The sequence below is a fragment of the Strongylocentrotus purpuratus genome, unplaced genomic scaffold, assembly GCF_000002235.5.
Source record: "Strongylocentrotus purpuratus isolate Spur 01 unplaced genomic scaffold, Spur_5.0 spur5_scaffold_5, whole genome shotgun sequence".
NCBI classification, from domain to species: domain Eukaryota; kingdom Metazoa; phylum Echinodermata; class Echinoidea; order Camarodonta; family Strongylocentrotidae; genus Strongylocentrotus; species Strongylocentrotus purpuratus.
Window position 1 is genome coordinate 31,295,437 of NW_022145611.1, and position 16,980 is coordinate 31,312,416.

The 16,980-nt window shown below is 35.3% G+C and overlaps 2 protein-coding genes across 2 annotated transcripts; both read left to right on the forward strand.

The window, feature by feature from the left end:
• The first annotated feature begins 289 nt into the window (after positions 1-289).
• Positions 290-5,512, forward strand: LOC105438636. Its single transcript, XM_030998306.1, has 5 exons — positions 290-836; positions 1,373-1,642; positions 2,456-2,515; positions 3,017-3,128; positions 3,529-5,512. Exons 1-5 carry the CDS (start codon positions 719-721, stop codon positions 4,004-4,006), a joined length of 1,038 nt encoding a protein of 345 aa, XP_030854166.1. The 5' UTR covers positions 290-718; the 3' UTR covers positions 4,007-5,512.
• Positions 5,513-12,589: 7,077 nt separating this feature from the next.
• LOC105443746 lies at positions 12,590-14,023 on the forward strand. Its single transcript, XM_030999709.1, has 2 exons — positions 12,590-12,647; positions 13,101-14,023. Exon 2 carries the CDS (start codon positions 13,316-13,318, stop codon positions 13,730-13,732), a length of 417 nt encoding a protein of 138 aa, XP_030855569.1. The 5' UTR covers positions 12,590-12,647; positions 13,101-13,315; the 3' UTR covers positions 13,733-14,023.
• Positions 14,024-16,980: the final 2,957 nt, after the last annotated feature.

A 16,980-nucleotide genomic window follows, 5' to 3' on the forward strand; every position in this document is an offset into this window, starting at 1 on the left:
CTGTGAAGTCTTTGTAGTCTAAAAGCTCAGACTCTTTTTACGCACTACGACTGACAATGGTCTAGTTTGAATACACTGACCCTTGTCAGTCATAGTTCATGAGAGATTAGAGACTTTTAGATTCGCACGAAGACAATGGGGATTGCTACGATCGACGTCCTTTTAATGCACTGCCTTGAATGGACGTCCCACGTATCAGTGCACGCAAATCTAAAAGTCCCGAGTATCTGAACTGTGGGACCATGGTGACTCCTCAGACTACTACACTCTATGGTTCATGCACTGTAGCTACTCCTCAGCCAGAGCCGACTCACAGAGTTAAGCTCGGCTCAAGACACGAATAATGTTTGGTAAATAGAGTGATATTAGAGTATGTGCCTACAGACTAGAATTAATCAGATCTATTATTATCAATTAGCACACGTTATTAACTACACTCTTGTCGAAACTGAGCTTATAAGATTAGCTTTGGTTTCGCAATGATTAGTTAAAGTATAATGACGGCTTTAAAGTGATTTGAGTCATATCACGTGGTGGTTTTGAAACAACGGTCGTATCTTTCTGCGTCGCCATTTTGACACGGTCCTTTGAGAAACAGTTCCTTGTTTGGGATAGTACACATACATGTACGTCAAACATCACCTCTCTGGTCAAACCATTAACTTCATTCTCTATGTGGTGAACAGCTGACAATACGAAGTTCCATATAGATATAGGAATGTATAGAATAATGGTGCTCTGCTTACTTTCAAGAACGATGGTTTTTAGTAGTGATAATAACACTACCGTAACGGATTTTCAACCTTCCAACGACGTACCAGAGAGACGTGCAAGAGGTAAAGTCTTTTTTCATATGCGTTCCTTGGAAAAGCAGATTTTCATGATATCGTATTTGATTTGATTTAATAAACTGTATGTGTTTTTTATTCTAATTATCATCATCATCATCATCATCACCATCAGCAGCAGCATCATCATCATCATTATCATCATCATCATCATACACTGCTCATCACACTATGCATTTTCCAAGGAACTTTTGATATTTTCCCGGCTTTAGGTTCTGCAACATTCATGCTCAGTACAAACAAGGAATAAATCCTACTATTCCGCACTAACAACAACATGGTCGAGTGCGGCAAATGTAGAATAATGTCCTGTCAAAATACGTTAGTGCCCTGGCATAGAATCGAACCCCGTAAAATGTGATATACACTCCGGTGACTTAGCGAATAGAACCTCGTACACCTTTATCATCACGGACATCACCTTCTTCATCACCACCATCACCTTCTTCATCACCACCATCACAATACTTTAATTATAACTCATTCGCCCTTTTCTTCATTCTAAACGATGTACCCTCTTTCAGATGGTGATTACATCGGTTGCTATCCTCGAGGTTGCTTGGGATTCGACTACCATGCAGACCTCACAAACACAACGACACCAGACACTTGCACAGCAGCATGTAAAGAAAATGGATTCCATATTGCAGCATTGTACAACATAACAGAGTGTGCTTGCTCCTGTAAGCAGACATGTCTTGCCAAGCAGATGGCTGACAAGAACTGTGGCTTACCATGCAAACCTGATTTGGAAAGATTATGCGGTGGTTTTACTGTTGCGTCTCATTACGTTGGTGAGCCTTCAATTCTGACATGCTGATTGAATGTGAAGATTTAAAAAGTTGTTATTAAAAAATAAGTAGATGGAAGAATGTCTGACTTCATCAGAATAACATCATCTTAGCTGATTTTGAGAATAAACACAGAATGTGACCGTAATATAGGGATCTATAACGGAATATCATTAGTATACAACCTGTGAAATATTCTCAACAGATGATTAAAAGATGTAAAACATGAATTTTGAGAACCATGCATATTCTGATTCAATATACTTCAGCTATAGTCTTTGTTGATATTAAGTTAAATGTATATAAATAGCAAAGTATTATCGTAATAATATTAGTAAAATGGTAATAGTAATGATAATAAAAGTAATATACTACTACTACTACTACTACAATTTCTGATGTATTTAAAATGATTATCATAACAACGGTAGTAATATTGATGATAACTTATTATTACCAATTACATTAATGGTATGATTATATTTATTGTTTTTAGCTCTAACTGACACGTTCTTTTCTATTGTTAACTCACTCATTTATTTATTCGCCATTAAAGGAAACATCTATAATTGTTTTTTAATAAATATATACATGTATGGATAAACAGAACAAAGAAAAGAATTCAATACATGTAGAACAAGAGATATATGGCATGTAGAAAGTACATACAAAAGACACACAGCGAAGATCAAGAAGTAACAAAAATACACACTGTTATAGATTTTTAAAAAGTAATGATAATGTAGTTGAGTGAAATCAGAGTGTAGATGATTATTAAACATTTTTTCGCATCACTTTTCTGTTTTATCCTTGTAGTTAAACCGGTTAAGGCATTGAACAACGATTGCATTAAACATGGAATTGGTGAAATTAATGGTATGTATGCGCCCATAACTTTGTTTTTGTATCATACAATCATTTCATTGAAATGGGTTAAGTGAGAAGTATTCATTGTTGACCAAAGTACAGTCATTTTCTTTTCAAATTTGAATTTTGCAACTGGCATTATTTTATTCTCCCCATTTGTTGTGAAAAAACTTAGGACGTCAATGTTCACTTATTAAGAAAAAATGATCCATTTGATCTGAAATTTTGCACATTTAGGAACTTTAACGAACTCATTTTGCTGCTACAAACAAATATTTTAATACGTTTTCGAGGGCTTGCAAATTTCTGAGAATTATCTCATTGCCGACTTCTTCTGCAATGCTGTCATTCCAATATCAAAGTAAAGACGATTCATTATTTGTGTTTGATTTGTATAAGTAATATGTTATATCTATTGGTTTCTTGCTAAAAAAAAATGTGGAAAATAAAAATACCGACGAAATTTCAAAAGATTTCTTGAACTTGTGGTTTCATCTCTTCTTCCGCAAGGATCGTCAGGAACAAAGAAACCACCTGTCAGTGATTTTACCCCAATCTATATTACTGCCGGGATAGGTTCGGCCGTCACCACGTTCCTAATCGTCCGCTTTGCTTGTTTAAGGTATTTCCACTTCTAACACCACTACTAACAAGATCGTAAAAACATTTGAAAAATTCAACCTAAATTCCAATAGCTTCGTTCATCACCTTTTGTAATATTCAAACTTTAGAAAGGCCGATAACCACTAATTATGTCATGCAAACAAGTTTTCTATGCGACTTAAAATTGAGAACCAAAGTGTGACGTCATACTTGCCAAATTGTCAATGTTGCTGGTTCCAAACAAGTTTGTACTAAACAATTGTGTGGAGATGACACAAGCACCAATTCATAATCCATACGCGATACATCCGTACAATGATACTTTTTAAAATTTATATCCCCCATTCTGCAAAATATAAGCTCTTTCTCTTTTTCTCTCCCCCCTCCCCCCCTCTTCCGTTTTCTTCAATACATTTCAGAAAGAGTGATCGTCGGGTGATTTACACACCTCGCAATCATTCCCGTAGGTGGCATGCCCATGCTTCATCTCACGAAAACAAAGAGCGGCCTCCCAATGACCCACAGACAATGAGAAATCAGCTTCGGCTACCTCCATGCCATCTTAGCGGTACACACCAGTCATCTGGCATCGAGTCAACATCACACACACACATTCGAAGAGACGTAGAACCAACCATGGGTAACATGCCGGTGGTGGAATCTTCTTTCTACCATGTTCTGACCGAGGAGGATGGCGAGGAGACGCGTAGTCAATGTCTCTCGTTGGCCACTGAGAATGCTTATGAGTACGTCGAATGCCGGGCTTACATTGAAACTTTACCTCGGTCGGCTGCTTTCATACACAGACATGGGGATACACCTCGATATCCTGAGAATAACGAAGAGGTTGAGCATGAAATGGTCAACAATGAACTCTACGCAATGCCGGAGAAATAGTGTGCTTTGTATTTGTCAACGTTGATAATATCTTTCAAGGACATTAACATTATTGTACATACAACTTCGTGACTTATAAAGGTACTGTTAATTCTCGGATTTTTAAAGACAAATAGCCCTTATAACGAAAATTGAATGTAATATCCACATGACAAATTTAAAGAAGTGACACGTTTAGACGTGCATGCTTTAGGAGATCTCAATGTGTTATATATAACTGGCCTCGTGTATGCCTACCGCTAGTTGGTGCAAATAGTAAATTGGCTCCCTCGCTCGCCCGTTATTGTGTGATGGAACCAGCACCTCTAAAAGTGCTCAAGGAAACGTTTGCTGCAGAGCTATCCAACAACCAATCGACCATTATGCGCACTGCTACTTCTGTCATGTCCATTTAGACCTGAGTGTGATTATAGCAAATATGATGATCATTGTGAACAAAAGTGACAGCGTTTTGGAACTTCACGGGAAGTGCACATGAATCAAATAAGTTATGGACCAGATTTGATTTGCCTTGTTATTACCTTCACAGGCTATTTCAAACTGTCTTGGTTGACCTGAGATAGATGGGGTTTATTTCTTGTCTCATCCATATTTCTTGTTTAGTCCCTTCAAAAAGAATACATGTAAATATTTGAAACGAATTTGGTATTTATTGTTATTTACACGTACTATATCCGTGCACAGGTAGATATTATAGACCATTTTCACGAGCTGTTAATACTTATGCTTGAACCAATATGTAAATTAAAGACATTAATATTTAATGGTAATGGATTCATAAAATGCGATTCATTAAAAGATTAATATGCGTGAACACAAATATATAACAAATGTAAAATGTTTTGTGTTCTATGCGTATTTTAACTGTAAAAATTATTGTACCTTCACAGATTTGTCTTTCGATAATGAAACGATTCGTTGCCCTTCTAATGTACAAAGCCAATGGAAACAGACTTTCTATGTAAAACCATGGATCAGTAAAGATGAAATGAATGAATAAATCACTCATTCACTTTGAACAACCGCGACTGTACGTCCAATTTTGCATCTGCTTGTGCAGCAGCGTATCGCAGATGATGCGACAAAAGCAGGTAAGAGTATCATTAAAACGGTATTGCTTTTAAAAATGTGTTGGATAGAATTGTGTTGTAGGCTATAAGCTACACCCTACATTATGTAAAATAACCCTTTAAGGCTATTTGGCCCCTCTTGAATAAAAGTCAGATTGCTAATTTAAGCAACTTTGATTAGGGGCAGATAACTGTGAGAATGTAACTGCTTCTCAGCCAGAGACCGACAAAGTTATATATGCTAGACTCAAGAAAGTAAAAGAGTGATATTAGAGCATGTGACTATATATATTATACGTATTCAGAGCTATTAGGATCAATTAGCACACTTTATTCACTATACCCTTGACGAAAGTGAGCTGCTACGAAGATCCATTGTGGTTTTGCACATTATTAAATAAATTATGGCAAAATTATAGAAAGGGCCGTCCATCAACAAGTCAGTGAATTCTTGGACGAGAATCATTTATTACATCAGTCTGGTTTTAGACCTATGCATTCAACAGCTACTGCCCTTTTAAAATCTTTTAAATCAATGGTCGTTGACTATTGATAACAGAGACATTTCTGATCTGAGTGACATCTCTGTTAGGTAAGTCCAAATGCTGGAAGGAGTTTGTGACATTAAATCTTCACATCAAATATTCATTGAAATCGATATGCTCTCAGCAAGTATATTTTCAGGTTTGCAGGGAAAAACTACAACAAACACACCTTAAGAGTGGCGAATAAAAATTAATACACTAATTCATTTCTATCTTGTGATCGTAGGCCTCATACAACACATTCATTTCTGTTATGGAGGGCACAATATTTCTATTTACGCGTTCGCTAATTTAGTAGATTAAAAAAAAAATTAATTGCCACTCAGTTTCTTCATTCAATATATGAGGGTCATTACGCTGACATTGAAAAGTTACTGCAATGTACTCACTTGTAATGTTTTCAATTATGACAGCAGCTCTAATTTGTCTCCTTAAAAAGAAGAAGAAAACATTCTTAAACAGATACATATACACACCTACACAAACACGCAGGTCCGCACGAACACGCACCCCGCAATACTTTTAAAAAAAATATAAGCTCATAACTCTGTTTCCTTTCCCAACAAAATAAAAGTAAAGAAATGTAGAAAAATGAAAAAAAACCCGTTAGGCGGATAACTATGACAAATTAAAATATAATCGAAGTACAAAGAATAAGTTGTCCAACAAGTATATCAAACACGGAATGATGAAGACAATTTCGACTTTTTGCCTACATTGACTCAATTGCTTAAAAAGTTATTTGAAAACTGCCTTCCAACGAACATCCAATTCCATGTCTCCATATTTTCCTTCTGTCGCATGCGGTAATTTTTTTGTCAAAACGAAAACAAAATTAATTGCGTGGTAAATGAACCTTTGTTCGTATTGGTTACACGTTAAGCCTACCTTTTGAAATAAATCATATATACAGCGATTTACAACATCATTGTCAAACGTAAATTAAAAAGATTTGAGTAACTTCCAATTTTAATCAACACTTGTATACAATGAAAATACAACCAATACTTGTTTTTTTTTTTTATTTACAAGCAGTATTTGTAATTAGAAGTTACTACTGCATAAAACTGGGATTTTTCAATAACTTTATTTTACGCTATTATGTCGGGATGGACTTTTTATGTTGTCTAAATCAAGACTATTCTGTATTAAGAAAAAATAATAATCAAGCGTCGTTTCTTTTTCGTAATCGTCATTTGTAGGTGAACGGTTTCTCAATGATGGTAGATTATACTGTTGCAAAAATGTGCAGACTGTTTATAGGATTTGACAGATTCAAATAACTAATTTGAGTGTCCCTATACACTCTAAAAACTAAAATGTTAAATCACCATTTAATAGGGCCGAGGATTGACCACTTTATCTAATTGGTTGATTAAGACTTTGAATATGCTGGATCCAACACTATAAATGTTAAATATGTGTATTGACAAAATTCTAGAAGGCCCAGTTTAATAAGCTTTTTCATCAGAGCTTTATGAATCTTGAACAATTATCTTCAACTTATACTCAACGAAAATCATGAATTAACAAGAACAAAAGGAAAAACAATATATACGAATTAGAAGTGTACGAGAATAAAGTTATTAAAGTTTGCAAGTAAATGCCAAGTAGCCGTTTTTTTTCTTACCTTTAAAAATTAAAAAATTAAAATCACAGGCAACTATGAAACCCCTACATTGAAAACAGAAAGTTTTGTGCTTGAAGAAAATAACTATTTTTTTATATTTTTTTCTACAATAACCCTCCAAGAATGAAATAAAAAACAGTCATGGATATGTTTTCAATCAGATGAGAACTAACAATAATACCAAAAGCGAAGAAAAAAGTAATTTAGAACAAATATTATTTACAAAGTAGTAATTTTCAAAGGAACAGAAATGGTGAATTTCTGCTTCAAGAATACATTTAGGAAACATTTGAAATGTACTTTTCCCCCTACATTACAAGTGACATCATTTATGTAGTTAATGTGACTTTCTCATTAGTTATAACATGCTTTTGAACTAAATTGTAAAATAAATGCGAATATTTTTTCTTCAGAACAGATTACTATAATCTTTCGTCGATATATATTGGAACCACCCTTTTTTTGTTGCAAAACAGAATCGAACGAAATTCTTTTAATCTCCACCAATACACCACAGAATTTGTAATCAAATTTAAGATGCTACACAATAGGACTATAAAGTACAGACAATCTCCGAAAAGGTTGGCAATTATGTAATATGCCCTGTTTTGTTTAAATTTGATCGATAAAGCTAATGACAATGTAGCCGAAATCAAAGTTGTTCCATAAAGTAAAGCAAATGTCCGAAGAAGTTGTTTGTTTTCTTTTTTTCTCTCCACCATCTGGATGTTGCCATTGCATGGAGCCTTACCAACAGCGTGGTAGATCAGGCAAATACTTGCACCCGTGAAACAACATAATACCATTTGTGAAATGGTGGCGCCAAGTTCTGCATCTCTATAATTGTCCAAAAATCTCACTCCAGAGAAAGTGGTTAACCAAGATGCGATACAGGCGACAAAGCATCTTGGAGTGGTGATGATGCTGCGTACACCGAAGGGGTCGATTCGAATGGTGATGAGCGCATAGAGAGAATAACGAAGAAGATGTTGATAAGGGACACGTTGGTTCCGATGACAATCACTAGTCGTACTGAAATCATTTGAAGCTCAAGCTATTGATAAATGTTAGAGTAAAGGAATAATAATAGTAATTAATACTTGTCTATGTAGGGTATCCTCATCAGTATTAATATAATTAACACTGCACTCCCAGAGGGGGCTTCCTATAGTGAATACTCTAGCAATACCAGCGTTTAGAGCCATCACCAATATAACACGAAAACAGAAAACATTAAAGTAATTTTTAAAAAAAACACCTTACTTTGGTCTTTAAAAATATATAAGAATCAAATACTACTACAATTATACCTTTGAGTTTTCTCCCGAAAATACGATGTTTACCAAGGTGACTCCAATGATGGTGATGAAATCTGCTAAGACAATATTGAACTGAAACATGAATCGACGTTGTCGAAGTTGACGATAGCAGGGAATAAGTAGAAGAGTACTGAATGACAACAGACCAGCGATTCCCAGAGTCGGATAGAAAATTATGTATATAAGTGGCACAGACAGATGGCAGATGGAGCTGAAGGACGAAACAAGTGTATAGTTTGAAGTTTGCTCTGTTGACATCTCTTCCATTTTATTTTGTTTAAAGTAAATTTAATTCGTTTGAATTATAAATAAATTAAGTTATGTCCGAAGTGACCTCTATCTTGATTACTGTTCCAGCGTCTGCGATCTCTATGATATATCGGATATCCAGAATCTTGAAAAGGTCGAGCGTCTCTAGACAGGAGGACAAGCAGTGTGACTGGCATGATCCTCAAATGCCAGTGGCCTGTTCTATCACAAGGCTATAGTAGACTGGTGCAAAATATATCAACGGTCTCTCTGCCTTTCCTCTGACAGCTTTATTTTCCTATAACCAATCGCAAACATGGAAAAATCATGACATGGTCCTCTACATGTACCAAGCCGGGAGCGACATAGACAAGTTTTCATTTGCCAAACCCTCTACCTTTGAATTCAACATTCTTCCAGCCAATACAGGGCAAACTGACTGTCCGGAGCACTTCAAATGACTACCCCTGAGGCATCTACTGGCTTTATACACTCTCTCGTCTGTCACCCTCCCCTCCCTCACTCTCTCCTTCTCTCTTATTCTCTCTTTCCCCCCCCCTCTCTCTCTCTCCCTCTCCTTCTATTCAGGCAAATTATAAATTCTACTTATACCTATGTCTCGATATAACTGGACAAAGGAAACTAATCTGAGTGACATCTCTGCTCTTAATGTACTTGCTTATCACACAGGTAAATCCATAATGCTGGAAAGAGTAAGTAACATTAAATCTTGACATCAAACATTCATTAAGATCGAGGTGTTCTCAGCAAATATATTTTTCGCTTTGCAAGGGAAAACTAGAACAAACACACCTCAAGAGTGACGAATAAAAGATAATTCGCTAACACATCCATAGATTTGTTTTTCAACCATCATTTTAGTTTGAAGTGTTTGGCAAACTTTCTGAATATTTGGTTAGAACACACGTGTCAAACGCTATATTGCAGCAATTTCTATCTCGTGATCGTAGGCTTGATACAACACATTCATTTCTGTTATGGAGGGCACAATGTTTGTTTTTACGCGTTTTAGATGTGGGTTTTTTTTTTTTTAATTGCCACCCAGTTTCTTCATTCAATATATGAGGGTCATTAGGCTGACATTTAAACATTTATTGCAATGTAATCAGTTTTAATGATATCTTTCATGACGGCAGCTCTAATTTGTCTGCTTGAAGAAAACAAAAATTCTTTAAAAACAGATACACAAACACACCCACACAAACATGCACCCCGCAAGACTTATTCATATATTAGTTCATGACTTTGTTTCCTTTTTCAACAGAATAAAAGAAAACAAATGTAAAAATAAATGAACAAAAATCACAGGTGGCGGAGAACTATGATAAATCAAAATATAACATAATATATCATTGTTTCTTAATAGGAGTATATACAATGTGTTAAATTATAATATAATATAATATAATATTGATCAAACACTTTATTTACTTTAAGTAATAAAGGGAAAATACAACTTACGACTGGCAGTTCCTTTCATATTCTCGATATCCTTTATTTTATTGATGAACAGTTACTTAATGATTATTGTGCACATTGTAATTAAAATTGTGCTAGGCTCATGAATGTTCGGTAAAAGAGGCATATTAGAGTATGTGACTGTAGAATAGATGTATTCAGAGCTATTAGTATCAATTAGCACACTTAATCACTACACCCTTGTCAAAAGTGAGCTGCTGCGAAGATCAATCGTGGTTTCGCACATTAGTAAAACAAAATAATGGCGGTTTTTAAAGTGTTATTTGAATGCATCACGTGGTGTTTTCACAGTTTTTGAAAACAATTGTCGTATCTCTTTGTATCGCCATCTTTATAGAGTTTTAACTATGGATTAGCTCTGGTACAGCTGAGTAACAAAGTCCTTTGAGAAAGAACGATACAATGTTTTGGACACATACGTCAAACCAATAAAAAAATTGTTTTCTACACGGAGAACAGTCGGCAGTATGAAGTTCGATATGTTTTTTAGGAATGTATGGAATACTTTTATTCTACTTTCTTCTAAGATCAACGACTTTCAGTATTCATAATACAACTACGAATTATCAGCCTTCTATACTGTAATGAGAGAAATGCAAGGGGGGTAAAGTCCCTTTTTTTCTAATGCAATGCTTGGAAATGCAAATTATCATAATTTTATCACATTTGTTTGTATTTGATATGTTGTCAAAAGCTCGTCATTATCATCATCATCATTACCATCATATAGTGCACATCACATTATGTGCTTTAGCCCCTGCAATGACTATGCTCAGTGCATACAAGGAATACATTCTACCAATCCGCACTTACAACACCTGGGTTGAGTGGAGCAAATGTAGACTTAATGTCAAAGGAGGTGAGTGCCCTGGCAGGGAATAGCACCTGGAACCTTGTGATAAACAGTCCAGTGACTTATTCAACAGAGCATAGTAAACTGCACATCATTATCAGCAGCAGCATCACCACCACCACCACCGTTGTCATCATCATCATCATCATCACCATCGTATACATTTATTTCTACTATTTCATGTTATTTCATGTACGTGTTGTACCTTTTTCAGATGCTGAATACATCGGTTGCTATCCTCTTAGTTGCTTGGATGTCGACTATCATGTAGTACTCTCAGAATCGACAACACCAGACTTACACAGCAACATGTAAAGAAAATGGATTCAATATTGCAGCATTGTACAACAGAACAAAATGTGCTTGCTCCTGTGAGCAGACATGTATTGCTAAGCCGCTGGACGACCACTACTGCGGCTTACCATGCAGAGTAATGCATGAAAGGTACTGCGGTGGTTATACTGCGGTGGCTATGTATACCTGTAAGTCTTCAAGAATATGCTAATTGAATGTAAAGTTTTGAAGTTAAGTCAATAGGCAGATAGAAGAATGATTGATTTCAACAAACGAACATCATCTATGTTTAATTTACCAACAAATGTTGATATAATTACCCTACTGTTCAATCCACAGCTTCCCCTTATTAATCTAATTTTATGTTTATTAACGCAATCTAACTTAAAGTCAAATCAATTTACATAGGCGATTAGCAGAGCTTTTATCAAGTTTATTCTATGTTGTTCAATTATTGATTTCCCCCTCTATTGGCCACTTCCAGTAGTACAAAAAATGTTTTAAAAAATGTTTTGATCTACAGAACGAAGAAAACAATACAATCCATTTAGTACATAATATATAAGGCAATACAAAGTACATGGTTGTATACAACTTATAAGAGAAGATACATAACTTATCAGTGATGTATATCATAACTTCATTCTGTTACTGTATTTCAATTTATAGTATTCCATCATGTAAACAGATTTATCATTTCATATACTTGATAAAAGATTACAAGTTCTCGTTCCATTTCAGTAACGTCTACAATATCCGATAAAATATGAAATGATGTTCGTCATAATAGTAATACGATTTGGTTATGAATGTCGATCTCCTTGGCTTATTATATTTCCCAATTTAAAAGAATTTAATTTAGGGATTTTTAAAGACAATTGATCTCACAACAAATATCAATATGACTACAGCCATATTAATACTTAAAACTTCATTACCGCGTTAAAGGTGTGTTGATGACACTATCAAGATACCATTGCGAAATTGTTATTTCACGATGTCAGTCACGTAATCTTTCTGAATGTATTCATTTTCAGTTTAGTAGTTATTATATTCAAACAAGAACTTGTGATAACCGTTAAAAAATACGTTTTCCTTTTGCACTCTAGTCCACCCTTCTGTAACACCAAACATCAAATACTGTGACATAAGAAAAGATACGGATACTACAACGTCCCATGGTAAGTGATATTAAGTGATAACTATTCATTTCCACGCCAGCATTCATAATTTGATTCGTTTGATTATATTTCACTATTATCTGACTTTTGACAATTTGGAGACTGATGTAATTCAATTCATAAATAAAAGGATATCAAATTACAAATCTATCAAAGTTTGCATTGTGTGATTTCGTTTGGTTTTCAGGTTATACATGTACGCCATGTCAGAAAGTGCACAGAAAGTCCACAAGAAGAAAAACATTGACAAGAGAACCACATTTCAATTTGTTTTTAAAGGAATTATGATTAATTCACTTCTAGTGTAGTACTGTTACTCTTATGATATATTTAAAATAACTAAAGTTTATAGTAACACATCCTTTATTTACCTTGGTGCGGTCTTCAAAAGTGTAAACTGTATGTATTGAATAATTATCATCTCTTCTTCCTCAGCATCTCTTCTCTCTACAGAGACTCCACCAAAAACATGGGTTCGTTTTGTCAGCCCAATCTCTATTGTAGTAGCTATTGTCATAATAGCAGCTATTGCAGGCTTATTGGTAACAGTTATAACTAAAAAGAATAGAGAAACAATTGACAATGAGATTCACCTGGTGAGCGTTCAGGATAACCGTGTTCAAGACAGAAATGTTGGAGCGGCAACAGTAACGCATTACCAGCCACTGATGGCAGTGCCAAAGCTTCCAGACATTCCTCAAGCAGCTGCAAAAGCAACGGCGTCATCATGTACAGGATTGAATGATGGCATCTACGAAGAGCCTGACCTCGGCGAAAGCTCTGTACCCACAGCAGGTATCGTACATGCCCACGAGTACCTGGCCTTGGACCAGGATGTCCCTTCAATGAGCAGATCATTTGACGAGTACCACAAGTACAACTACCCTGAGATGATCCGAAGTAAACCAAAGGTTCCAGTTAGGGCGTGCCGGGTAGATAACGATGGTTACCTGCTTGCACAATCTGATATACAAGGCTTGCCAAATCCTGGATCAAAGGTTTATTACTCTTCGCGTTTACCAGAGTCGCAAGTCAAGGGGGAGATTGAGATTTCACCAACCCCTAAGAGTAACATTCATACCTAGCCCAGTCCACCAGAGTCCAACTGGCAACAAAGCTGTTTCGGCTTTCAACTGACCATGATGCCCCTAAAGTGTACTATTCAACGCGTTTACGCCGTTCGGGAAATCAAAGTTCAGAACTATCCTCAGCAAAGGAATGGGAGGATAAGGATAAAATTAAGGTGGAGAATTGATAGATTCAATATCACACATAGCTTTATGAACTTTTTCCCCAAAGGATGATACACTCAAACATGATCAATGTTATTATTAGCCTTGTAATGTCTGCAAAGTATCAATAAAACAAAATAGTATCCCCCCCCCCCCAAAAAAAAAAAAAAAAAAAAAAATATATATATATATATAATTATATATATATATGTATATATATATATATATATATATATATATATATATATATATATAAGTGAGTATATTGGTCCATTACCAATTAGAAATATGTAAAAGCTTAAATTCACTCACATTTTTTGCCTCTTTTGATAATTACCACCCCTCAGATAATACGTTAAATGGAGGCGGCGTGTAGAGAACAGTCACAACCTTTGCACGTTAAGAACCTACTGCACTATTCGTATAAGAGTAGGGGGAACCCCGGTGTTGTAGCTTTTCTTGCTTTGTCAATATGTTTTTGGTTCCTTATGTGATATTTTGGCATATTGACGGATTAATAAATCTATATTTAAATCATATGATCTCATAGTGGCCTTATTGTTCATTTATGTTATCGTTTATCATGTACAAAATAGATCAATGTACTAAAATTAATTTTACTACAAGTCGAGTGACAAGTTATATTTCTTTTTGAACGAGAGATGGGGAAATGGGGAAAATGTCTGGAATTATAACTTGATGAAAACATCACGTCTATTAAGAAAAAAAAAGTCCGAAGTGTGAAAATGTGAACACGAGATCTACCGCGAAGTAATGACATATTAATTTAAAATGTCTTTTTTATTGCCATCACGATCTTCGATGCAAAATGACAGTTCTGAAATTTAAAAACGAAAAGACACAGTTCAGCTTGTCAATTAATATGTTAATTGAATATCATTTAACTTAGTTGTGGACCTCGAGTTTCTGTTACTAATTAAACATGTATATCTTCCTTGTGAGGGCCCTCTTGTCAATAACCAGTGTACATAAGCTCACTAAATGAAACAAATTATGTATCGTTTTCACTGCCCATTTATCTTTGTATGCCAGTTACTTTCATGCATGTTGTATGCATACATAACTGTTTGCCAAGAAAGATACATGATTGGCCAACCACTATTTATTGTTGTATCTAACCCTATTCGAGAAGGAAAAAACCGTTAAACAGATATAACAACATATTTTGGCTTTTGGGGTTTTGTTTTGTGTCATTTAGTTTTATTCTATTTTCCAACATAACCCGTATCATCAGAATAGACTCAATTTATTTGAATTCAACTCACATTGAATTCACATGGAATAAAGCCTGGATTTTAATATTGGATTCTCACAAGCGATGTAATAATAGTAATTTTGTATACTAAACGATAAAAATATGAATAATGAATATTCGTTAACAAAAGCAAATATTGCGAAAGGAAGTTCAGGTTGTAACAAATAAAAATTAAAGATGTCATATCCCCATGCAATTAGACGAATGTATAACGAAAGATGTTGCTCGGTTAAAAAGAAAAAGAAAAGCCCGTGTCGTATTCGTGATGTGAATCACACACAATAATCAGGCTGAACGTTTTCTGCCATTGTTTGGTTTACGTGATATCCATGCAATTAATTATTGTGTTTGGATTACGTGATATCCATGCAATTAATTATTCCTAATCGAAACCTCATTATAGACGAAGTCCACTTCGCTATTTAATTAATTTTAATTTTAATCACATTACCACAGAAACCCTCAGTTTATTAAGTCTTTTAATGCCAATGGCTGCAAGGCCACGAACAATTCAGGACTAATGTCTGGTCATACGATATGAGTTGACGATTTTTTTTTCTTCAAAAAATCGCGTCGTTTTACTGTTTTACTCTTTTTATTTTCACTTGGCCGCCCAAGGGGGTTTAAACCGCCTTAATTATGTGATATCCATGCAATTAATTATTGCTAATCGAAACCTCATTATAGACGAAGTCCACTTCGCTATTTAATTAATTTTAATTTCACTCACATTACCACAGAAACCCTCAGTTTATTAAGTCTTTTAATGCCAATGGCTGCAAGGCCACGAACAATTCAGGACTAATGTCTGGTCATACGATATGGGTTGACGATTTTTTTCCTTCAAAAAATCGCGCCGTTTTACTGTTTTACTCTTTTTATTTTCACTTGGCCGCCCAAGGGGGTTTAAACCGCCTTAACACCCCCCCCCCCTAGATCCGCCCCTGACTGTTGTTCTTGAATTCTTACATTTTTATTGACCATGTTTTGACATTTCTTCCTCGTAGCATCGGTAAATGAACTAATAAGGATTCGTGTTTTTGGAGAAGACGACAAAGTTATACCGGTGTCATTGTTGCCTAGATTGTACTGGACCTTTTGAAATGTTCTATTTTCTACAGTTCATATTACTTCTTCAAATAAAGTAGGCAGCATTCTAAAACATTCTATTACATACGACTGGCATGGACAGTAAGCGTTACAATTATTTAATGGTAGGGAGGTGGAGGGGTGGTGTGCCTGTTAAGATTAAGCTTTGATCAATCTGAAAGACTTTCAGTCCCGTATTTTGTTTGGATTTTTTTACATTTAGTTAGTCATTATTTTTATTTTGTCACCTTCTATTTACATCTCTTTATAATTGCATCATGACGCATTATAGTCAATGACTTAAATACAGAAATGAATATTAAAAGGTATACCTCAATAGAAATAGAGTTACTCCCATCAATTGATTGGAATTTCTTTCAAATGTTTCATGCGCTGAACAAAGGTCTAGTACAACTACGAAATACATGAACTGTCCAGCTGTATGTGTACCTCCATGTCTACCTAATTATCGAGTGAACTGATATTATTTCAGCAATATCTTCTGAGGGAACTAGAAGTTGTGTGAATATTGCCATTCCGATATCCATTCCTGTAGTCTGCACCTGCGTCTCTGTAATCATTGATGTCATAACGATTCGTCTGCGACTACGGAGTGTTCGCAAAGAATCCACAGAAGTCCCTTGGCCTACAACCCTTCAGAACAGGGACCAACACGCAAGGCCACTCAAACACTATCAGTGGTTGAATCAGCCTCCCATTCATTTTACTACAGACT